Source organism: Drosophila virilis, chromosome 2 (genome assembly GCF_030788295.1).
Source record: "Drosophila virilis strain 15010-1051.87 chromosome 2, Dvir_AGI_RSII-ME, whole genome shotgun sequence".
Lineage (NCBI taxonomy): Eukaryota > Metazoa > Arthropoda > Insecta > Diptera > Drosophilidae > Drosophila > Drosophila virilis.
Genome location: NC_091544.1, coordinates 29,417,051 through 29,442,659, shown reverse-complemented (window position 1 = coordinate 29,442,659; position 25,609 = coordinate 29,417,051). Strand labels below are relative to the sequence as shown.

At 40.6% G+C, this 25,609-nt stretch overlaps 2 protein-coding genes across 2 annotated transcripts; both read left to right on the top strand.

The window, feature by feature from the left end:
• Nucleotides 1-43: 43 nt before the first annotated feature.
• Nucleotides 44-15,971, top strand: RhoGAP93B (MyTH4 and RhoGAP_KIAA1688 domain-containing protein RhoGAP93B). Its single transcript, XM_002056320.4, has 14 exons — nucleotides 44-513; nucleotides 1,624-1,714; nucleotides 9,939-10,333; nucleotides 10,397-10,488; nucleotides 10,550-10,718; nucleotides 11,346-11,692; nucleotides 11,755-12,919; nucleotides 12,989-13,843; nucleotides 13,906-14,049; nucleotides 14,108-14,288; nucleotides 14,456-14,572; nucleotides 14,634-14,757; nucleotides 14,819-14,973; nucleotides 15,044-15,971. The coding sequence occupies exons 1-14, from the start codon at nucleotides 494-496 to the stop codon at nucleotides 15,266-15,268; spliced, it is 4,080 nt and encodes a 1,359-aa protein (XP_002056356.1). The 5' UTR covers nucleotides 44-493; the 3' UTR covers nucleotides 15,269-15,971.
• Nucleotides 15,972-19,676: 3,705 nt separating this feature from the next.
• On the top strand, nucleotides 19,677-25,607 carry HHEX (Hematopoietically expressed homeobox). Its single transcript, XM_002056319.4, has 2 exons — nucleotides 19,677-20,220; nucleotides 25,060-25,607. Exons 1-2 carry the CDS (start codon nucleotides 19,779-19,781, stop codon nucleotides 25,554-25,556), a joined length of 939 nt encoding a protein of 312 aa, XP_002056355.3. The 5' UTR covers nucleotides 19,677-19,778; the 3' UTR covers nucleotides 25,557-25,607.
• The last annotated feature ends 2 nt before the right edge of the window (nucleotides 25,608-25,609 follow it).

Sequence of the window (25,609 nt, the reverse complement as noted above, 5' to 3'; positions counted from 1 at the left end):
GTTTTTCTTATCGATTGTGCTCTCAATCGAAAACAGCTGACGTTTACAGTTGATTAACAGCGGCGGCGGCGTGTGAATGCAAGGCGGATGAATTATTTTTAATTATAAACACGGTCACATAAATAATTGAAAAAAAAAAAAAGAAAATGCATTTGTGCAAGCAAAGAGCAAAGCGAAAATATGGCCTGTAAATTATATCATAAATGTGAAAGTGTTCGCCAAGCGTCTGCGGCAAACGCAAAGTGAAAAAAGGAGTGCGAGTGGAAGAAAAATCAATTGAAAAGGAAAAATTGCATTTCGCTGCCCCAGCCCCCGAATACGAATCAAATAAAAGTGTAGTTGTAGTAGTGAAAATATATTAAGTTGTTGTACGTGTTTGTGCGCTGAGAGTCAGTCGGGTGCATGTGCTAAGAAAAGAAGAAGAAAAGCAGCTGCAGAAATAGCAAAAGGAGACAGCGACGACAGCGGCCAAGTGTAATAAAGCGTTGGAAAAATGAGTTCAAGTTGTGAAAGGTGTGTGCCGTTACACTATATCCAGCACTGAAAAAAAAGAACAACAACAGCTACAACGAAACGAAGTGTTGAAATGAGTATACAAATTTGCTAGCAACAACAACAACAAAAACAACAGAGTATATTGTTGAATGTTTTGTTTAAAAAGTTGCCTTATAACAAAGCATACGACTGTTTTGTGCGTGTGTTGAGAAGTGCGAAAATATATACGCAATGCAACTCAAATGATTGTACAGCAGGAGCTCCTTCCCCTTAAGGCTAGCCCAACGATGGCAACGCCAACCGCAGCCTGTCTCTGTGTGCGTGTGTGCGTGCGTGCGTGAATGTGTGCGTGTGGATTGCATTGCTCCTTTGTCGCCCTGCCCCGAACTCCACCGCAGCCACTTAGCCATTTTCCCCCTCGCTTAATTAAATGCTAGTTGCTTCAAAATTTATGCATTTTGGCCTGCAAAATCGATTTCTTGCAAGGCGCGGCAACAAGCGTCGTTTTGTTTGGCATCCGCGGCCGTTCAAGTACATATACATATACGAGAGAGCGAGAGAGAGAGAGAGAGAGCGCCCGCTCTCTGTATATGTATATTTGTCGTGCCTACATGTGTGTGTAAGGACGGTGCGGCGTTCCTAGCTGCAGCTTCGAATAAGGAAAAACCGGAAAATGTTTGACAAAATATATTTGTATGCTTGTGTATAGAGAAAAGCCCAAAACAAGGCATTCATGGGGGAAAACCAACAACGGACACACACACACACGCACACAAAATAGGGCGACGACTCACGCACAGGGCAATTTGGGTGGTACTTTTTTTGTGGGTGGTATTTTTATTTTTGGGTAATTTTTCTGGCTTGTGCCTTTTTTGCAACACATCTTTTGCGTGTTTGCATTCATGAATGAATGAATGATATATTGAATGAAATTTGTCTGCGTGTGCACTCAGATCTCTAAATTTTGTTGTTGTTGTTGTTGTTTCAGCTTCCACAGTGCGTTGTGTGCTGCATTCCAGAGATGCTTTTTGCCTTTAAAATAGCAACACACTCGCATCTCGCCTTTTGAATATCTTTATTTATGTTACGTTTTCTAACACACTCTCACGCTCTCTTTCTGGCTTACAGAATAGAATGGGTAGAAATTATCGAACCACGCACCAAGGAGCACATGTACGCCAATTTAACAACTGGCGAGTGCGTCTGGGATCCACCCGAGGTAAGTTTCTCAAAACGTTTACGATCTACGTGTAAATAATGAAATTAATTATTTTATTTACACATAGTACATACAGTACGCTTCATTAACACTCTCATGCCAATTGCCATATTGGGATTAATGAACTCATTTGTTTTTATCAGGCTTATATTATATACCCTTAGCTTGGATATTATAATTAAAGCAATAATACTCCGGGGCAATCATACAATATCGTATTGAAATTCGAGTAGTTTAAATCTTCAAAAAAGTTATTCTATTTTAAATACAAGCGTTTCTGCAGTTTTTAAAGAAAAATTATGTGTGTTTGTTTGAGCTTTCTGTAAGGAAAACTTATAACCAGCGAACAGTGCTAATGTGGGTGCATTTACTATGTAGTAAGGGCATAGAATGTTCGGTATGCTGCACATAACTTTTGCCTTTTTGTTCGGCTTTTGCTTAATTGACATGGGTCACTTGTTTTGCAAATGTTACAGCAAAACCTACAAATATGCACACATATACATATGTTAATGGAAAATTATTTGACCCAGTTCGTCAATGGCGTAAACAATGTTAATTAATTGTATTTAAACCAATTCTTGGCGTAACATTCGTTCGATTGGCATAGGGCGTGAGCTATGTAATCGGTTAATAACAACTGGGTTAAAAGTTAGATAACACTTTTTTATTCTATAGAAAATTGTTTAAATACCCCGTGAAGAATACAGTGAACGAGCTCTTAAAGGAATACCCACCTTCAATATTCAATTAAAAAGATAAAGTGGGCCAGGAAAATTACCCGTTAGTTGAGTTCTTTGACTTAATTTCCTTAATGGTCGTTTTAGATTTCCTTAAAACTCTCTGTTAGGGCATACAAACCAAATAAAACTTAATGTTACTTCAGTTTAGGTTTGAAATCTATTGACAGTGGAGATTAAAGAGAAATAGAGACGGATCAATATCGAATGCCTGTGATTACATACATGTATATATCTTACATATGTGCATAGGTTATACCCTACTTTTTTCCTTTTTTGCTCGCTTGCAGTCACAACTTTTGCTTTCTGAGCACACAAAACATCATCATCGGAGACGGCGGCGAGCTGTTTGCACAGCTCCTTTAGACGCTTTGTCCTTTCTCCGCTGCACCCACCTGCTCCCCTTTGCCATGCGGCATTAGCAAAAGGTGTCGCAGGCTAATAACTTTAGACGTCTGGCCAGAGCGGCAAAGCTCTAAAGCAAACAAATTCAACAGAAGCAAAAGTTCTTTCAGCACATGTCATAACATACCTGTGTGTTTTTTTAGCTTAGCTTTTTTTTTTTTTTTGTATACCCTGTACTTACAAAATGAATATGGGGATATTCGATTCCACTCGAAATCCATATGTAAGTGTTGTTATTAGAAGTTATTATTGAATACATATTTTGTAATGTGGAAACGTGTTGTGAAGAAGAAGAGGCACATCTGTTGCTGATTATTAACACAGAGTATATTCTATTCGATCACACTCGATTAGAGCTGGCTTCGTTGTTTTTGTACTGCCGGAAGTAGTGAAAATTTCATTGATTTTGTTGTTTGGCTCTGCAATGTCCCCGACTGCGTCCTCGTTTTTCATGTATGCGTGTGTTATATGTATGTGTGTGTTTGTGTGTGCGTCCTTACTGAAAGGACTCGCATGCATAGTGCACAGGACATGCAGTGCATGGCGCTTGCCTTGCCTTTGGCTTCACTAGGGTGTTATTGTCCATTTAACGCTGAGATTTATTGCGACCCTTTTGCAGCTATGTAGATGCACACATACATGCTCACCCACATGCGTATGTGTATGTACATTAAGCAGTTGCACAGCAGCTAAAATGCGAAGCCTTCTGAATGCACTCTCTCGTCAATGTGTGTGTGTGTGCCCTGTGTGTGTGTGTGTGTGTGTGTTGTGTTTTTGTACGCTGTGTTTCGGTTTTTGTCACTCTCGCTCTCTTTTGAGTCATCGCCCACACTTCACAACACTTTTGCCTGGTGTTCGCCGTGTGACCGCGTGTTGCGCTGCAGGAAGTGAGCGTCAAACGAAGTATCACCAACGACAGGTCGCACCTTTTAATACACTACAAATAGTGTTGGGCAGAATTCATGCAAACATCATTTTATTAAAAGATATATATATTATTACAGCTTTTTCTATGACCAAATTATCAAGTCCCTTTTTTTTCATTCTGCACATAATTTGAGACCTGGCAGGGAGGTATTTCTACTTTAGGAAATCAGCATTGTTTGCTTTATGGTTTGGGCTAACAGTTTATAACAGTCAGTCAAGCAGTCAGCACAGACAGTTACAGCTAAATATGTATATAAAAATCTTCATTTCGAGTATACCCTTACTGCACCCTACTGGCACAACGAATAGCCCTAGCATATGCCCTAAATTCTGCTGCAGCAATGTTGCTGGCGCCGACGCAGATGTCACTGCAGTTATTGCCGAGTTGCCATGAGGAAGTGAACGAAGAATCCTTTTAGCTGCGCAATATAATCTATTCAGCTGATGCAGCATACCGTGCACAGGGACAGGCACTGGGCACAAAAGGAACACAGCACTCACACACACATGCACTCTTTCACATTCTCTCTCTCCACCTCTCTCTCTCTCTCTCTCACGCCCACCCAGCTGCAAACGCGCTTTAAATTAGCAACAACTTTTTTTTTTTTGTCGCTTTGCCGTTGGCAGCTTTTTGTTTTAATGACGTCGTCGCTTCTTTTTTTTCTGCTTCTTCTTGCCGCTGCTGCTGCTGCTGCTGCTCTTTTTTTTTTGTGTCACCAGCAGTTGCAACAAAAACAATAATAGAAGAGAAAGACAGCAACAATTGCTGCGTTCATTGTACGTGATTTGAAATTTATGCACAGCAAGTTGAGTCCACTGCCTATTTTTTGTATGCCCTGTAAGCATAATTAGAAATGGGGTATATTGGTAATAAGGCTGAAAGCCAATTTCAAAAGTACCGTTTTTCATATTGCTCTAAACGGAACCTTGAACCGGATCACGGATGGTTCGGTTGGTTCGTTGTGCGAACTTTGTGCCCCGAACCAAACCATAAGCCAGTTCTATTTCATATATTTCTCACCAGTTAAAGGGTATTTCTTGCTCGTGCATGCTTGCTTTAAGTTGCACCTAAGCTTTTTATTATAACTCTTGGCTTACTTCCCCTCAGTGCTCGTTGCCGGGCTGCTTTATTTTTGTTTTTTTCATACTTTTTGCTCATTTGCCTTTGTAAAACTTCCGGTTAGGAAAGAAGCACAGAGAAGTTGCCCACACGCTCGTTTAGTGTTACAAAACGCCACAAGAGAAGAGGAGAGAAGCGCAAAGAAGCAGTCAACGATAATGCTTACGTGCGTCCGCCAAAGCCAAAGGCAAAGCTCGTAAAGGCTGCAGTTGATCCGCAGAGGGTGTCTTTTGGGTTTGGGGCCGTGCTACGCAATCGTCAAAATATTTCAAATTGTTGTTCAGTTTTCTTTTTCATTATACAAACAATCGTTAGACTATTGCATAGTTATCGCCATTACCGTTTTTGGCCACAGCGACTTCCTGTGTATTTTTCTCTTCTTGCCAAGTGGGTTATAAGCTTGGCCAAGTTGCACGGCCTGCATAAATTTGTTGGCAATTACATTGGCAATTAAACGCGCATAAATATCGCTAATAGATTTCGGTTATTAGAGGTAGCTCGAGGCCCACGTCATGCATCGGTTACAGGAAATATTACGACTTGTTGATTGCGTTTAAGCTAATATCTGTTGATAATTAAATAATTATAGTAGTTGAATATTTCGGTGGTACAGTGAAAGCTCTACTGACGGACAGCCATCGTGTTTCTTGTCCCTTTTGTTTTTAACCCAAATTGATCATTTGAACTCTAGGTGTTCGCTTAAGTGAATGCTTACTGTATTTCTCTTTGATCAGTTGCACATTCAACAAATGCTTCCTCACATGAAAGAATGGGGAATATTACAAATGAAACCATTTGTCATTCAAATTCGTTGAATGTTTCCCAATTATCATATCCAAAGCTAATTCAATAGAATCCAGTTCAGAGTTTGCGTCATTAATGGAACTATAAGAAGGCCCTAGGGGACTTAAGAAACACCATATAAAGAAATTAGGAGCTTAGAGGGTTTTATTTGGAATCACTTTCTCAAAGATTTTAACGGATTTACTTATGTCAAAAAAAAAAATAATAATTTGTAATGTCAAACACATGTTTTTATCAGTTCCCCTAAAAGAAAATACTATAATGCTATAATCTATAATTAGCAATGTTTTCTTATATATCTATATTTTTTTTTTTTTATAGATTTTACAATTTTGCTTAGAAATATTGTCCACAACTGTGCACGCGCCATTAATTCAATTCATTATCAATCGACGGCAATTAAAACTGTGCCAGAGTCGAATCTATGCAACTTTTCTGATGCTCTACAAATTGCTTAAAAATCATACAAAATTTAGTTAACTTTTAGTAACTGTAGAAATGATTATTATTGAAATGCTGAAAGAAATTTTGCATCTTAATATTTGGAATTAAAATAGAGGACATTTACCTTGACCCGAAGTTATTTTAATTTGTGAAACACTTCGTTTTATATTAAATTATTTAGATATTTTAGGTAATACTCCTTTTGCAGACAGGCAGACGCCAGACGGCTGGGAGAACAAATATGTATAAAATGAATAGGAAGAAAACATGAATGACAATATTAATAAACTCTATAAAAATGCTGTTCAAATTACATGTTTGCCAACTGATGACACAATTTCAATTTAATTTGCAAAAAATTCTTGAAATATTTCGATTGTTGTTGTTATTGCAGTCAGATGTTATCGCTCGTGTTATTTTTAGGCCTGTGCTGCGCTTGAAGTTTATGTTTTTTTCTTATTTCTATTTGTTTTTTCTTTTGGGTTTTTTTTTTTTTTAATATCGACGATGACCTAATTTACAAATTTTTGTGTACGTTCCATTTATTATGGTGCCAACCTCTCCGGCTCTTTGCACATGATTCACAGATGTGCTGCCCATTTATGTTGAGGGGGCTTCGGATTGGGTTCCATTCCTGACCTCGGCAATAGGCGGGCAGCGCCGATAGGCCCCGTTCGGAGCTGATTAGAATTTGTGCGTGCCTTCAGTGCACGGCCCATTTGTATTTTTCCTGCGCTGATTAAAAGCTTAATTGTTTTTCAATAGGGCCGAGAGAGTAATATGGTATGCGATCTAAATTTAGCAAATTTAATGAATTTATAAAGAGCAGGAATGCACATTAACCATGAGTCTTTCGAAGCAATTGAATTTCATTGAAGTAATGGAATTTGGGCAATTAAATGCCAAAAATATGCTGCCTCCAGATAAAGTTTCAATTGATTAAGCTCTGCCAGGCTTTACATAATATATCAGGACTTTCGATCAAATTTATAGCTATGCCATTTCCACGCATCTTCCGCTGCCATAAAATATTGAAAAATAAAAAAAGTATTGTTTCTTAGTCTTTTAAGAAACATTTTTCCATTTAATCCAATTTGTGAGATATTTACAAAAACTTATTCATCTCTCTTAACATTAAGATATATAGAAAACATTGCCATTTTTCGGTTTCTTTCGTTTAAAAAAATCTTAAAAAATCTTAAATATATATCGTATGCATTTGACTCATAGTTAAATATTGTGGTGCGTATTTGCGTATGAGTAATAATTATAAATATTGTCAGCTTCTGCTATGCTTTTATCCACTGTTCCGTAAATTTGTACACAAATATAATCCATGCATATTAATTTTGACAGATTTTCCTCAGATATTTTTTGACAGTGTGCGCGTTGCTCTAATTTCATTTTCTTAAATGGAGGCAAAAACACAAATTCCATCAATGAGATAAAGATGTAGCCTCGTTGTTGTTGTTATTTCTATTGTTGTTATTGTTTTTGTTGTATTTCCATAATTACAAAATATTCGGTATATCGCACAAGGCCGAAATGAGGACGTGTCGAAGGCAGCGAATTGAGACGCGGACTTAAGTCCATGCTTTTATTTAGTGTACGAATCAGTAGAGGGAATACTGTGAAGTTTTATTTCATTTTGTTTGCATAGTTTAATCTCACAAGAACATTTTGAAAATTCAACTATCGCAACTATCGATACTTTTTTACTAATATTTATCGAAAGAGCGTCACAAATAGGTGGGGTCAAGCACAGAACTAAATACTTTGTATTTTTATCGGACTATCGATATTTGAAATTTATCGATATTTAATGTTTTATACTGGAACTTGACATATTCCGTATTGTATTGCGTTTAATTTTTTATTTTCAAGCCAAAGTACTAACAATCGATAGTTCGACAATTTATCGATATATCTGATTTTTGTTAATATCGGACTTACATTTATCGTAAATAACTTGTAATATAAGAAGCATTGCGGTAAGGGCATACAAACTTCGTGTTGCTGCAATTAAGATTTTTATTTTCGCTGCTTTTGCTGTGGCCTCTGCTGCATGTGGCACGCGCTGGAATATACAACAGAGTGTGGCGTGTCAGGCGGGCTGGGGAGGTTCAAAGTGGAAGGTCTCACAATGAAATAGACCCACTTAAGCGCTGTCAGTCTATCCGACTGTCCGGCTCAACGGCTGCACGGATGAATGACTGACTGGCTGACGGACTGACTGACTGACAGCTGGAAACGCAACAATGCAAAAAGCGTAACGACGATGATGCTTCTCCCTACTCGCTGCTCGCTTCTCTCTGCTGTTAGCCTTGTCCCAATCAACGCGTTGGGTGCGCCCACAAAAAATTATGCAATGCGCGCGACGTATGAAAATGGAAATGAAAACCAGAAATGAAAAGGCAGCCGAGCCGAAAGCTTTCAATGCAAAAGCGCGCAGTGGGCGGACTGCATTGTTGCTGTTATCAACAAACCAACAAACCACAACAACAATGTCGCAGATGAGAAGAGGAGAAAGAAAGAGGCCCTCGCTTGTGCCTGGGCCTGGGCCTGGGCCTGGGTCAGGGCCTGTCTATCGGCCTCCGTCGCGGATGCAGCGAGCTGGTGGGGGGGTGGCTCCACTTGGGCGCAGCTGCTGCTGCTGCTGCAAAGTTCAAGGTCAACGCAGAAAAATGAAGCTGACTTGGCCACGGGCCGGACAGGGAGGGGCCACTGACAAACAGAAAGAGATAGCTAAAAACAAACTGAGCCTGGGCAAAAAAGTAGACTTGAGTATTTTTGTTCAAGAGCTGATGTCACGATTATGAAGCCCACAATAAAACAGGCCAACAGATGCCGCTGATTAGGTCGAAATTCGCTGATTAAGCCCCAATTCACAGAGAACCCTTGAGTTAAAACTGTTTCCCAAAGTATTGTTGGATAACAATTTAGTAAACCAAACGACAGACATCAGCCTAAGGGGCGGGCGACGGTGAAAGAGGCTTTGAGCGACGACTCTTGAAATATAATACTGAAACGACTGGATGGTTAGGGAGGGGCAGGGAAGCGGGGTGCTTCTGCTTGAGTGTTTGTGCAAACGTGCCCATTACCCCAGAGACCTATATGATGCAACTCGTAAAATGCTGATGCTGTAAAATGCTTTATGATATATGGTCTAATTATTATTCGTTACGTTTAGTGTTTCTATAGGCTCCAGGAAATAATTATTCAAAAGAAAATATGTATTCATATATGGGTTATCACTGTGGGAGACGAGACACAGGAACTGATTGCATTAGCAAAAATCCAACTAGAGAATTAGTTGATTTTGCTTTATTTATATAAATGCAAAATCCACGAGCACGTTCAGGAAAATGTGTAAAAACATATATGTTACTTAAGTCTGATAAAATAAGTAAACATTGGCCTGGGTCAAAGCCAGTAGAAAAAGGAAAACAAAAGCATGATTTTATCATTTTCAAAATAATTTGCATGCATATGCTAATGATATGTGCTTGACTTATGCGCTTGAATGATGTGAATGATATTCATTCAATAAGCGCATAATCCAATGCACACACACCTCCCACACAACGGCACACGCACACCCACGCGCACACACACACACACACACACACACACACACACTCTTGTGCGTTAGAGTTGTATGAAACGCAGTTATGATATATGAGATTTGCTCATTTGATTCGCTTGGATTCATTTTCATTTCTCTCTCACTCTCACTCTCACTCCCTCTCTCTCACACTCTCTGCTTTTCTCTGACTCTGTACAGGATGTGCCAATTAAGCGCACCGACTCATCGCAATGGTGGGAATTGTTTGATACGAATACGCAGCGCTTCTATTACTATAATGCGGCCACGCAGAAGACCGTGTGGCATAGGCCGAGCAAGTGTGACATCATACCGCTGGCCAAGCTGCAGACGCTCAAACAGAACACCGATCCCAGCGAGCGACGGGAGCAGACTACGCCCCAGAAGCAATCGCTGGCAAAGCAGCAGCAGCAGCAAACCCAGCAACAGCAGCAGCAGCCATCGCCTATGTCAGCGGCCAATAAAAAGGGGCGTGGCCCGCGCGGCAACGGAACCATGGCCAGCTCCGAGGAGAAGCTGAGCAGCTCCGCGTGCAATGAAATGATCTCCAGTCCACGAGGGCGTCAAAGTTTTCGGTAAGCTTCCCATTAAATTACCACTCGTTGATTTATTTACGAACGTGTCCTCTTCCATTGCAGCGTCGGCACAGGTGACTCAGCCCGTTCGATGGACATGCAGCAGCCGCCACAGCAGCAGCAACTGCAGGGTTACGGTTCCCGACGCTCTCAGGGTAAGTCACTTCCATTTCGCTTTCCGCATCATCTCTCTCAATTAACCTTTCTCTCACACAGACTCTTGCAATCACTACAAGGAATCGGGCAAGTCGAGCGATTCGAGTCTGTCCAGCGCCCATGGCTACCGGCGCTTCAATGATGCCGCCAATGGTGCTCCCGGGTCCAATGAGGCAATGCGTCTAGGCTCCTTGCAGAAACAGCAGCGCGCTGGCAAGGATAATGGCGCGTAAGTTTGGGTTTTAATGGGTTTGGCTTTTGCAAGTGCTTGCTGGACGTAAGCTTGGTGTTAAGGTTTGCTTTCTACATAAAGCTATGAGATAAAATGGTCATGTTAGCTCATGATAAACGATTGTTCTACTAGGCGTATGTGTAATGCATTTATATATTATGCATAGATGTCAGATCTTGTATGCTTTTCAACACAATTAGCTCTAGACTGCAAATTGGTGTTTTACAGATTTCATCTTGTATTCCACAAGTTCTTTAATTCGAGATTCTCATTCAATGTAACCTTTCGGTAGCTGGGCAAACCTGCGCTCGAACTTAACACTTAAAACTAAAAATCAAGGCAGAAAGTAGATTCTTTCTCAATAGGGAATGTTTCTAGCAATCCTTAAGAGTTTGCTACTATAAGATTGGGCTCTTTTCGAGCTAGGATTAGCATACCATAGTTATGGTTGCAAAGGTTGAATATTGTTTTGTTTTACACCTGCCAATACACATTTATGCCTTACATTGTACACACACGCACACACACACACACACATATATACATAAAAAAAAAAAAAAACAAACAACTATCTCATAGTTTTTTCATCTCGCGCTCTCTCTCTATCTCTCTCGCTATCATCAGCTTTGAAATGTTGCAAGAAAGCGTCAGTTCACATAATTTACCGCATGGTTCGGCCACGTCCTCATCCTATGTTGGTGGTAGTGTCGCCGTCGTTGACAGCAACAAATACTTTGATCATCAGCTGCTGCCCGGCCATATGCAGGGCTATTGCTCCTCCAAGTCATCCGATATTGCCTCACCTACACATTCGATACATACGCCGCAGGCGCAGAAAAAAAAGATATCCCCAGATGCCGAGCGACAGTACAACTATGCACAACATCAGCAACAGCAGCAACAACGCAACGCACAACGCAGCGGAGCAGGTGCGCCCACCTCGGGCAAATCCTTTGGCGCGGCCATCGGCGGTTAGTTCAATTAAAATGCGTTTATCTATTAAATATCGAACTAAACATTTTCATCTTGACAGATCGCGACTACAAGGTCGCACTGGCACGCTCCGGCAGCTTTATGTCCTCCTCTATAAATCCTGCCGCCGCTGGACATCACAGCAAATCGTATCGCAAAAGCAGCGCCGAGGCTAATGGCGGCGGTGGCGGCGGCGGCGTCGGTAGTGGTGTTGGCGGTGCTGTTTATGGTGGCGCTGCCAGTGATGATTCCATGCACGAAAAGTACTTTAAATCGGTGGAGAATACACCGCTCTCACGGCGACGTCACACAACCAATACCAAGGGGCATGGCGGTGCGGCAAGTGGCAGCAATACAGCCACCAGCACCGCCGGCAGCGGCAGCAGCGGCCACAAGAAGCACTCGAGCGACTCCAGCCCACAGAGTCCGATTAGCCCGCAAACGAAAAGCTCGCGTCAGGCCAAAACTAGTGCCACAAATCCGCCACCACAGTTGGCGCAGCTGCAGCATTCACCGCGCATTCAGGAGCCCGGCTGCGGCCTGGATCGGCTCAGCTTGGAGCGCATGTCGCTGGGCAAAACGGCGCCTATTTCGCCCAGTGGTGGCTCAGATAATCTTGGTATGCTAACACACTCGTCCAGAGGCTCCAATGATTCAGCGGCCAGGCGGCAAAAATCGAACAGCTCGACGGCAAATCGCTCGCAATCGCATCATTATCCGGGTCAGAGCTCCTTGCGGCACAGCGCCAGCTCCAGCCTGGACAAGCGTGGCTATCATCCTCTACAAAATGCTGGTGAGAAGCGGGATTCGCGTCGCGCCAAGACGCATCATCATCCGCAGCAGCATTTGCACGCGGACAGCAGCGATGTGGAGTATGATAATGGCAACATATCGCCGCTGTATAGCAATTGTGGCCAGGAGATGCCGCATCTGCTGCCGCTCAAGCACTACATCATTGAGCAGGCCAAGCTATGTGGTGGTTACGATTATCGCGGCGATGGCGACGGCGTGGGCGATTCGGACTCGTATCACTCGGATAGTCAGTCGGAGCATTCACTGTCTGGTCATGAGCCGGACAATGAGGACTCTGACGGTGGCTCGGATACGCATGGCGGCTATTTGGAGCACAATTATGGCATGATCGATGACTATGCCAATATGGGCGACAGCGTGTCCTACTATGCCTATCAGTATCCGCCATACGATCCAGCTGGACGCGAGGAAATGTAAGCCACATAGCTGAAATACTTTTAATAATTAATATGATTCACTAATTCTGTTTTACCATTTTGTAGCTCCGATAACGTGGAGGCCGTGCTCGAGGGTATTGGCAGCAATCAGGAGCCCGCCGCTGCACCCAAGCCGAAAGCTCGCTATCAGATCTCATACTATGACACCGTCTCGCACAGCCCCGCATCGTCGGCGGGTCAGGGTCATCAGTATAACCAGCACAATCAACAGCTGTATTCGAATACGCCCTCCTATCCGTTCACAGGTCATGGTCATGGCTTGGGTCAGCCACCGCCGCCACCGCATCAGCAGCAGCTGCATTTGGATCCCAGCGATGCGTCTAGCGTCAAGCAGAAGCAATCACAAACTCTGCCCTCGCCCAATCGTCAAATCTCGCGTCTAGTCACCGGCCAGTTAACCAAAGAGGAAGCCAATCATGGCCAGCAGTTGCACCCCCAGCAGCTGCAGCAGCAGCAGCAGCAGTCGCAGCTGTTGGCAACTGTCGCACAATCAGCGGCGGGCAGCAGCAGCCTGAGTCGTGGCGGCAATCATAAGTTGGCGCCGCCATCGCTAAAGCCCACCATACAGCAGATCTTTCCGCCCAGCGAGCGGGCGCCCGGCGCCGCAACGTTGGCGTGCATGAAGGAATGTGATATTGAGAAATTCGCGGCGGATAATTTGAATCTGCACTCGAAAGGCATCTTTCGCAAGAAGGCATCGGTGCGCGATATGCTCAGCTGGACGGCGGAGGCCATTACCCGACCCATGTTGGCCCTGTCGCGCGATAAGGCCGACAAAAAGACCGCCATTGAACTATTTAAGCTGGTCCAAATCTACATGGGCGATCGCAAGGCACGCATTGGCATGAGCCTAAACTCGGTGGCCATAGATATCATAACCGCCTCCCTGCCGCAGCAGCAGTTAGTATAGAGCACGATCTAACTTCAAATTCAAAGTCTTATCCTATCTTTTTCTTTGGCAGACTACGCGATGAGCTTTATGTGCAGCTATGCCGTCAGACCACAGAGAATCCCAAGCGCGAGTCACTTATACGCGGCTGGGAGCTAATGGCCATTTGTTTGAGCTTTGTGCCGCCGTCACCCACATTTCAGCCCACGCTGCTCAAGTAGGTGCCACCAGTTCGTTAGCCAATTATAGCTTCTAATCCGGTTGTTCATTTGCAGCTATGTAAATCGTCATCGTGATCCTTCGTTTGCCACCGGCTTTCTGGAGGTGTGCAAATGGCCCATACATGTGCAGATATCGCATTATGCAACTGTTTGTTGTCGCCGCTTGGATCGCATTGGCAGCAGCGGTCGCCGTTTGGCTAAGAAACCCACCGAGGATGAGGTGGAACAGGCGCGGGTTAGTTGGCAATTGTTTTAATACTTTCTTTAGTATCCTTTATACCCTTACATAGTATTTCCTAAGTACACATATTCTTGATCAGCAGCCCAGCTGATATGGCCATGTTTTGCTTTCTGTCTGTTTCATTAATTGTTGTTTTATAATTAACTTGTTTTTATTTGCAGCAACAAATCCTTCGAAATAGCATGTTTGGCAATACGTTATCCGAGGTGATGGATCTACAAAAGGACAAATTTCCATTGCGTAAACTGCCTTGGATACAAACCACGCTCTCAGAGCATGTAAGTAATACTCCATCTGAAGTCTGGCATGCAGCTCCTTAATATTCCATATATTTTCTAGGTGCTGCTGCTCAATGGCAAACAAACGGAGGGCATTTTTCGTGTATCCGCTGATGTGGATGAGGTCAATTGCATGAAGAATCGCTTGGATCGATGGGATGTTCCTGACTATAAGAATACTATGGGTGTGTTAACTTTGAACCAGACTTTATTTATATGTATTTACCCTTTAATTTGTATTTGCAGTTGATGCACATGCGCCCGCTAGTCTGCTTAAGTTGTGGTATCGTGAACTGTACGATCCGCTCATACCCGATGATTATTACGAGGATTGTGTGAATACCGAGGATCCCGATAAAGCCAAAGAAATAGTTAATAAGTTGCCACAAATTAATCAACTGGTAAGTTAACAAATCCTACTTTTTATTAACGCTCTAGTTAACATAATTTTCGGTTTATTTCTTTCAACAGGTCCTAACGTATTTAATACACTTTCTGCAACAATTCTCCAATTCGGAAGTGGTTAGCTGCACCAAAATGGATTCATCGAATCTGGCCATGGTGTTTGCGCCAAATTGTTTGCGCTGCACTTCAGATGATCCCAAGGTGATACTGGAGAATGCGCGCAAGGAGATGTCCTTTATACACGTCTTAATACAGCACATGGACACAACACATGTGGCCAATCTGGTCTAGAGAGCTTTGATAGCTATTTAAATAACTAATCAAATACCAATGAGCATACCTATATATATATATGCATATATATATATATATATATATATATATATATATCTACACAAATATGTAAAACGTTATTAACCTCCTATCCTAAACTTACTTAATTACCTGCTTGTATTTGTATTTATACAAATTGAGAAGGTCAAAAGCTCCTAACTAACTCCTAACTTTAACTATACTAATCATTTTTTGCTACTTGAATTTTCTAATCTAATTCAAATAATTTTATTGTATGCCTAGGCTGCCTAATTTTTAACAGCAAATACTCAGAACTTTTATCGGCATTGTAATGCGTAGTGCTTATCAAACCAAAAAGATAAAACAGATCTAATCCAATACCGAAATTACAAAACATATGAATTTAAATTTAAAAGTGTTAACCTAATGTGTGTGACATTTTAATATAATTTATTTATTTCGCATTCTAATTTATGAAAGTTCACACATAAAGCCAAGCGTAATACTCAAACACACACAAAAAACAACTCTCAATTACTGCAACATAGAACAACTTGTGAAGCATATAAATATATAAATAATATAAATATAAATAAAAATGTACTGTAAACAAGAAGCGAATGCAATAACTGATTAAATTCAATAAATAGAAACCTGCTTTACAATTACGTGCAGCAACTAAGTGCTATATATATAAATATTTATTCGTGTGCATTAAATAAATAAATGTTATAAAAGAGGTTAATTCGGACAATGCTGCGCAAACAATTTAATCAATTAGTTTATAACTGTAAAACAACAATTTTACAAAACTATTCAAATATATATATATATATAAATATAAATATATAAAATGTCTGAATACGAAGCTGTAAGAACCAGAAATCAATTGAACATATATAAATATGTATGTATAATGCAGTGGTTGGAGCATGAGAATGAATCAAGTTATATAAATAAAGAGCCAACATATTTAAGTCTTAGCATGAATGATTGAAATTTGATGTATTGACGCCCCTGACGATCATTCAAAATGTGAAACATGCCAATTATTGTAGCATGCCTATCAGAATTATATTTCTGACGCTTCTTATCACATGGCTGGGCTTCAATTTTCAGACACATCATAAATTTCGAAGAGCTCTTCCTAAATTATTTAAGTTTTCTTTTTTTATTTTTGTTTCATTGTACTGCAAATTTATGCCCAATTTTAAAGTCGTTGCGAACCGTTTGTCTCCGATAATTGCTAATAATTTAGTGTCACTTGACGAAACTTAAGCCACCGCCAACGACATACCATTATCATTTATTTGCCAACTGGCATTTTGGGGCCCACCGACGGCGATCAATTCTCTCGAATCGGGTGCATTTATATTTATCACAAAGCGTTTGTTTATTAGGTTTCACATTCGAAACAATTTCGGTTATGTTTTTTATCAAGGTTTTTATTTGGTAATTTGTTTAAGTACAATTCGGAAGCTTGTTTATGCAGCAATTTTGAAGGCAGCGATTGTCATACCATGCAATGCCTATAAGCACCTTAAATACTAATTGTGATTCATGTAGTTCAATATTCAAAATGGCCGCAAATGCCGTGCGCAAAATAGATTTTTCATTGAGTATTTATCCAGATATTAACCTCTTGTCAAAGTTGCCACGAGCTGAAAGTAAAGTAAGGTAACTGAATACAAATGTGGCAACGCCGTCATTTCTTTGAAAATAACCTATCAACAGACTAAGCTGTCAAATACAAGCTGTTTTTCGTTTACATACAATTCTCATATGTGCAATGGTGGCAACTCTGCAAGGCTATCTGCTTGTCAACTTTTAAGCCAAGCAGTGACAGGCAGATCAACTTGTGAAACTTGATAAGAGCATGGGCATGAGCTTAATAGTAATTAGAGTCAAACTTGAGCATTGTCAGATAAATCAATAACGACAAAAACACGAGCTTTTACGAAACCTAGTTTAACATTTTAAGGCAGATGTTAGCTTTGACAGCAACATGAAAAACACAAGCTTAACTAACTAATGTATGTATATAGTTATACGATCTTCGAGAAAAACGTTTTCCACTCGGCTAACTGCTTTCAAAAACAAAGCATACATTTGGGCGCATGTAAACGAGATAAGCAAACATTTTACAACACTGACTTTTTGAATTAGTACGTTTGCTCGAAATGGGTACACCATCTATCTAGCTTCTACTGATAATATACAAAATATTTAAGCTAGAAACATTAGAGGCCATTCTATGTTGCCAGTGGGTGGATTTAAATGGAACTTTTCCAGTTTTGATAGCACCATATTATCAAAATATTATTGTCATGCTCGGACCCATTCATAACATTAAGAATTAAATAATAAAATTATCATGCTTACGATAAACTGGCAAGTATTTCAAAATTTTTTTTTTTATCAATTGCTCGTGTGCCTCTTCTTTTACGCGATTTTTGGTCTTTTATTACCTTCTTGTTTTCCATGTGAACCAATTGAATCACCAAATTTGATTATCTTTCCCCGAATTTGAGTGAAAAATGTCACAAAAAAAAAAAACCCGTCGGGTAATCAAAAATAGCTTATTGTTATTTATAGAGAAATTTGTATGGTTATATGAGGTTAGTCGACTTTTATTATTAACCGGAACTAGAAGCTTATCGGAATTGATTGGATACGTTTAAGTACGCTCAACATCGTGATAGTTTTGTGGAAATCAGATAAATTCTTTTCATTGGAACATTTATATTTCATACTTCATATTTCAAGACTGTTAAACATAAGGAAAATTTAGAAGATATTTATTATGTTTTAGGAAAATTATGCCTTCAGAACACATTGTGGGAAATAAGTCGTATAGTTGGGTTAACAAAAACTTTTTTATTTCCAATAGTTGAATAGGCGCTTCAGAGTTCGCCCTCGAAATGATATCTATGTAGATACTTGTATCTAAAAGATACAAACGGCGACCTGAAAACAATATCGCGCTCAGGTAGCGAGTAAATAACAATAACAACAATTAGACGCATTTATTTTGTATATTTTATCGCGAACGCCAATGCCCAAAATCAAAAGTAATCCATCATCTCAGAGGCTTTAAGGGGACCCCGACTAGCCCGTCTGATAAGAGACCGCCAGCCCCGCTCGCCCTTGCCCGCCTCGCCGTACAGCAGTTGTATGAACGCATAAATTGTTTCGAAAGTCCCAAAAATACAGATATGTTAACCAGAGGGCTCAAATCATAGCAGCAAGTCGATTACTCAATCAAAAGCGACATTCGTGGATCGCAGCGGTGCGTGGAAAGTGCTGCGGGGGAGGTGGCAGCCAGCCGGTGAGAGCCTATTGGTAATTTTAATTTGTTTACAACTACAATAAGCGCATGGGAGCATGGAAGAGTGTGGGTGATTGCAGGGTTATTGCACGACTACGAGTTACTCTGTAGAATGTTGAACTTGGATGCATTCGGAAAATATCAAAGTCAAAATATTGAGTTCGGTTAGTATAGTACTTGTTTTAAGAGGAAGCTAACCCACATTGATCCACAATAGAACTATAAATTTAATGTGAAACTGTTCTAGATAGCTGAAGTAAGCATTTATAGACGCAGAGATGCAACAACTTTTCTTTTTAACGTAATGTAACGTGCCAGTATTTGCTTTCGCATATTTTAGCACACTTAAAAACAGTGCTGTAAACAAATTAATGAAAGAAAAATTCCTTTAAAAATATAACTTGGTGCTCATTTTAACTTAATAGCATTTCGAAAGATGCATGCTCTCCCCCCATTAGATCATGGATAGATATAATATGTGTTCTTATCAGAGCACAGACCAGCCTCTGATTATATTACAGGGTATATAGCAAAACGAACAGTAGTTGTGCTCTGAGGATGAGAACGACGAGAATTCAAACGACAAACAACGACGTCCGAGCGATATTGATAAGCGGGTGATTAACAATTACTCGATCAAAAGTACCGACAATATTGTCGTGCAACTGAGATGGCCATACACAGAGCGAGATGGCAACACTTTGCCGCAGCCAGTGTTGGTAATGTGCGTGTGTGTGCATGTGCGTGTGTGTGCATGTGTGTGTGTGTGTGTTGGTGTGTTTAATAAGCCCCGAGTGTTTTGATTTATATGACTGGTGGATCGGCTCGATTGGACTGCCAACTACTGAGGGCCGAGCCAACGAGCCATCGGGGCTGCCTACCGGGGCGACGGCGACGTTATCGTTGATAGTAGCCCCCCATTCATTATCTATGTACATGCGTATCTACATAGGGTCGGTTATATTATATTGTTAATATAGATATCAATACCCATTAGCACAACATTATGTGTATATGTACAATCTATTATATTCTGTGAAATCAGATTTAGTACAATTTATTGGACCCTGCGAACGGCCAGCAATTAGTTCAACGTCGGCGCCCGTTCAAGTCGCGTCGCCTCTCACCGTTGCCCGGCGCTTGTTTCTTTGTGGGATCGCCAGCAACGAGTAGCACAACATGAACATGGATAACAACACAATTAAAGCGAATAGGTCCGCCTTCTCCATAGACAACATTCTGGAGCATAAAACACAAGCCACACAAGGGCACATTAAAAAACCTTCAACACAGTCGTCTCCTGGCGCCGCAGCTCCTGCCACGGCCTTTGCGTCCACATCCGGTCCCACGTCCATATACGATCTGTCACGCGACGCGATGGCCGCACAATATGCCCTCAAGAATCTGGAGCCCGGCACGGGCACTTTGCTGACGCCGACAACGCTGCGCTTCAATCCCGTCTACTCAGATCCCGCCTCGTTATTCTATCAGCAAATGCTGAATCTACAGAAGAATTCTTCGCTCTTCATGCCACACTTTCAGGCCGCCGCGGTGGCAGCCGCTGCGGCAGCACAGCCAGGCGCCTATTGTGATCAGTACAGCCCGTTTCTGGATTGTGAAGGTGAGCTATTTATGAGAATATATACTTTAGATTAACCAAAATTTCAGTGGAGAATTCAATACTCATGATTTTAGACCGAAGCTAAGACCTATCAATTAAAGATGTTGGGAATTTTTATACCCTGAACCCATTAAAAATGGGTTTAAGGGTATATTGTATCCAAAATCCAAATGTATGTAACAGACAGAAGAAAGCATCTCCGAACCCATAAAGTGTATATATTCTTGATCAATAGCCGAGTCGATCTAGCCATGTCCGTCTGTCCGTCTGTATGAACGCAAGGATCTTAGAACCTATAAGCGCTAGAGACTTGAAAGATATAGGTGCTCCTAGTGCCTGCGCAGATCGAGTTTGTTTCCGATTATCGATAACTTGCTCCGTTTCCAAGCAATCGATAAGAATCGATATCGATATTCTCTTTTTTTTTAGGCAATTTTGGTAAATAATAAGAGCTAGAGTCACCAAACTTGACATGTATATATATATATTTGATTTTGGAAAAAGAGGGTTCAGGTTAGTCGAGAGCTTCCGACTAGAACCTCTTACTTGTTTTACTTAAAATAGGGAATCACAGTCGGCGACAGTCCAATTTTATAATACCCTTTATAATGATGACTGCATATATAGTATTTTACCAAAGTCCAAAGATATTCAATGGAGCTGCTAATACAAATGGCTACTAAAAAGGTATCATTCGATCATGCAGGGTTATGAAATACCGGATATGAGTCAGGGCATTCGTAGCACCCATAATGAACGAGCGATATAAATACATAATTAATAACTTAGGCGGGTAAAAGTCCAACTAGAATAACTAATGAAACTTGCCCAATTTGATAATGAATTGAAGCCCAATGCTAAAGATATTGAGAAATGTAATTTTCGTACGTTTCAAGAACTTTTTATTCCATTACATAAAGCTGGGATATTAAGGAGAAAGAAGAAACGAAAATCTACGAAAAACATTTACTGGAAATGTAAGAAAAGGAAAGAAAATCATTAAAGATATGTTCAGAATCGTAATTTCTAATGCTCAAAATATTGAGAAAAGCAATTTTCGTACGCTTCAAGAACTTCTTATTCCATACCATTGAGTATATGAATAAGGAAGAAGAAGCGAAAATATACGAAAAACAGTTACTGGGAAGATCTGAGCTGAAAACATGCCCGGCTCCTGGCTCTGGGGCGTCCACATGCCCCCAGTTCAAGTCAACGAACTTGACATTATAAGGCCCCCCCAATATCTATATATATATCATATGGGAATCCATTAGACTAGCTTCATTTAAATACGCAACGACCTTGCTGATTGAGTATTCAAAGGCAAGTCGCATATTTAAATGCATTTCGAACATTTTTAGCCGCATCAAATATTATGGCATTAACAGTTGCCCCCAACACATGATTAATGTGCATCGATGTTTGTCAAAGTCAAGTGTTGGCGCCAACGCTTGCCACTTGAGATTCCCACTCCCTCTCCCTTTCCCACCGCCTCTCCCGCTGTGTGCAGCTCCCAGTGGAATGCGTTCGGCCAGATTAGCCCGTCGTCTGGCATATGGATCAACTGGGCTCGATCCCTTGTCGTTCACATATGACACGCACTTTTTTTTCGGGAGCCTTATCAAAATGACAAATATTTGAAATTGAGGTGAGAGCCAGACAAGCAAATGGCCCAGCTAAAGGTTTATGACATTCTTTGGGTAAGACTGTTCCAGAGACACCCTGTAAATATATGCATATGTAAATATATGTTGATTCTGCGGATTAGGCCGCTCTAAGTTTACCGTTCCCAGCTTAAACGAAGCTGAATTTTAGATTATTTCAATAAAAGGGCTTAAAAGAAATCCACAGTTTCGGGCATTTATCGATCAAGTGCCGTGTGAATTATATATTTTTTTCTCTTTCATAAACCTAAGTTTCGCTGCGAGACTCGGTTCCTCATTTATAGATAAAGAGACGTTTGATAAAATATATGTTCACTTCTCAAAATCCAAACTTGAGTTCGAATCTTGGCTCGTCAAATTTATCGAAGCTAGATTCAGGATGTTTCTTCCCAGTTTAAATTTTGGTTCGTTATATTTTTTCTTTTTTCAAATATTGCTTCAGGTTCGGCTGTTTTCGGTTTTACTAAAAGGCAAGGTTGTAGTTGCGAGTTCGAACCGACGCGGTTCAAACCCATTTCTAATTTATTGTTCTCTAAGCCAATTGCTGAAGCCGCATAAAGCCTGAGAAATGATTTCCAGTAATTCCTTAGAATTTCATTTTCAAATTTCGCATTAGAACATAATCTCAAAAAAATACAAGAATACTTTTGAATAAAGTTTTTGCGTGTTCAATGAGAATGAATATATTTAATTTATATATATATATATATTTAATAAATAAATGCATGTGTTAAATAAAAGGCAGAAGAAGCATTTTGGATCAAAAGCTTGATTTTTATTTTAAAATATATTTTTTAACTCTTTTTTCTTACTTGGAATCACAGTATTTTTCAAAATATTTTACTGCTGAGAAGCTTGATTTTTATTCAAAATATACTTAAAATTTACACTTAGTATTTTTCATAGTATTGAACTAATGTAAGGCTTATATAATATATATATTGTATTTTTTTTCCTCACAAACAGAATCCTTTGGTTATATTTTTACTTTTAAAATATATTATAAAAATATATTTTTACTATTTCCCTTTGGATCGCAGTATTTTTCATAATATTAAACTGATGAGAAGAGCTTGATTTGTATTTATTTAAGTATACTTTTTACTTTCTCCCTTACCTGGCAATCATATTCATAATATTGAGCCGTTTTAAAGCTTGATTTTTTCCTCTATTTGTTTTTATTCAGTATTTTTACTCAGTATTTTTATAATACTAAACTTCATTTCACTTTCCTTTGCCCAACAAAACAGAGCATGTGCGATTCGTGTCCGAATCGGTGGTAATACCATATTTTTGGGCTTATCTGAACTAAAAATGCTATTAGTGGCGATTAATAGGCGCTGTCCATCATCTTCTGGCGACAATTGCCATTCGACTCAGATCGAGATAGACGCGTCCGCTGTCGTCTATGCGAACGGGTTCCTCAATTCCACTTTCAATATTATTTTGTTTTCTTTTTTGGCACAAGTGTCGCTGCCTCTTCATTCAATATTTGAACGATTAACAACAAATTGTGCTCAAGTGCAAGAAATCAAAAAAAAAAAAAAAATAAAAAAAAATAACCAGTGCAAGCAGAGCAGGGGTAACCACAAGTGGGGGGTGGGTGGTTGTTGGCACCATGTTTCAGGGCTTATCGCGCAATACGCCACTTAATAAAAATAAACGTTAATAATTGTATTTGTACAATTTAAATTATGACATTAAATCGCAAGCGTTATTAATTTTTACGATATGTTTCAAGTTCGAATATTTTCAATTTATACGTCTAGATATTCCCCATGGACTGAGGTCAGTCGGTCTAAGTATGGATAGTTATCTCAGCGTCGTGCTCTCTACCATAAAGTTGTCTCCGTTCAATTAGAATTGTGAGTGCGAATTTCCGCTCGCAGTCCGACAGTAAGCGTTTTTTTTTTTTTTCACTCGGGAGCGATACGAATTTTGGACCTAGGCACCTTATCACGCCATCCACTCGACACTCTTCCATTATGCGAGCCCATATACAATCGAATTAGTTGTTGGCCAGCTGCCCCCGCGATAACAATTATGGCAATTGATTCTTCCTCAATTGCCGTTAGCCCCAGCCAGTTCCCAGCCAGTTTGGTGGGCGTGGCCAGTGCCCCATTGCCATGCGTACAGAGACGGCCCTTCTGGGTGTGCGAAAGAGACGCACTCAACCCTGACGAGGCAGCCAATCAAAAGTCTCGGAAAATTTTGCTCTATTTTTATAACAATAAAACGTAAGCAAGCAAAATTCAAACACATTAATAAAAAGATTTTGGTTCATTAAAAATCACAATAATAATAATATAATATAATAATTTTAATTTATTTAATTGAATATTTTTGACAAAAACAACTAAAAATGTTTCAGACTAATATGAACTTAAGATACATCAAAATTCGACAATTTATTGGAAAATTACATAATCAAGCTGTTGGCAGCTTTAAAATTTTCTTAGTTTTGAAATTATTATCTTGACATAACTGAATTTTTGGTAGCTTTAAACAAATAGTTCGAACAACATGCACAAACACTTTAAAGACATCCCACAGATATTGCTTTATGCTTATTTCGATTTTTAAAATTGAAATTTTAAAATTTGGAAAAAGTTTACTCTCAATGGAACTCACTCAATTCAATTATAACGAAAAGGTTTCTTTATCTCCTGCATGCCGAAGATTTAATACTCTTGTAGGCATTTGCTGTGCCTTTAAAGATCTTCACTATATGGCAACTATATGATATAGTGTTCCGATGTTGCTAAGATTTTGCACATATATAAGGTGCAGAATGAAACTTACAAGTGCCGAGGCTGGTGTCATATACAAAAATGTGTTCCCTAGAAGAACCTACTTTTCGAGGAATCGTTCCCCTGGCAGCTATATGATTGAGTAGTCTGATCCGGCCGGCAGCAGAAAGACGCCCAGATGAGATTTGAGAGACTAGTTCGCATAGAAATAGACAGCCGGGCAGAACGATGGACAGGCAGATGGACGGACGGACAGGTGGACATGCCTATTTCAACTCGGCTGTTGATGCTGATCTGGAGCTTATCAGGTCGGAGGCGTTGCCTTTCATGCTTTACAGGGGCCAGGGGTATATGGGCAAACCGCTAACCGATAATCTTGCCATTTAGTTTACCTTGATATTTATGTGGCCAAACTTTTTCTCTAGGTTTCAGCAATCCCGCATCTGCTGCCGCTGCCCTCTACTGCAATGCAGCCTATCCGGGCGCCAGTTTCTACATGTCCAACTTCGGGGTGAAGCGCAAAGGTGGCCAAATCCGTTTCACGTCGCAGCAGACGAAAAATCTCGAGAATCGTTTCTCCAGCTCAAAGTATTTGTCGCCCGAGGAGCGACGGCATTTGGCGCTGCAGCTGAAGCTGACGGATCGCCAGGTGAAGACCTGGTTTCAGAATCGTCGCGCCAAATGGCGACGTGCCAATCAGACCAAACGCAGCGGCAGCGCAGCAGCCACGCCCACTTCGAACAGCAGCGGCAGCAGCGCAGCGACGGGCACAGGAACGGGAACGGGGACGGGCAGAGGGGCGCAACAGCAGGCGCACAGCGAAGATGAGGATCGCATGTACCTGTCGGCAGATGAGGATGAGGACGATGACGACGAGGAGGAGGAGGAGGAGGAGAACGAGGCACATCGGGTGGATACGTAGCCAGCCAACCAGAATACAACAAAGATTTCATTTAAGTTTTACTTTACATTTAC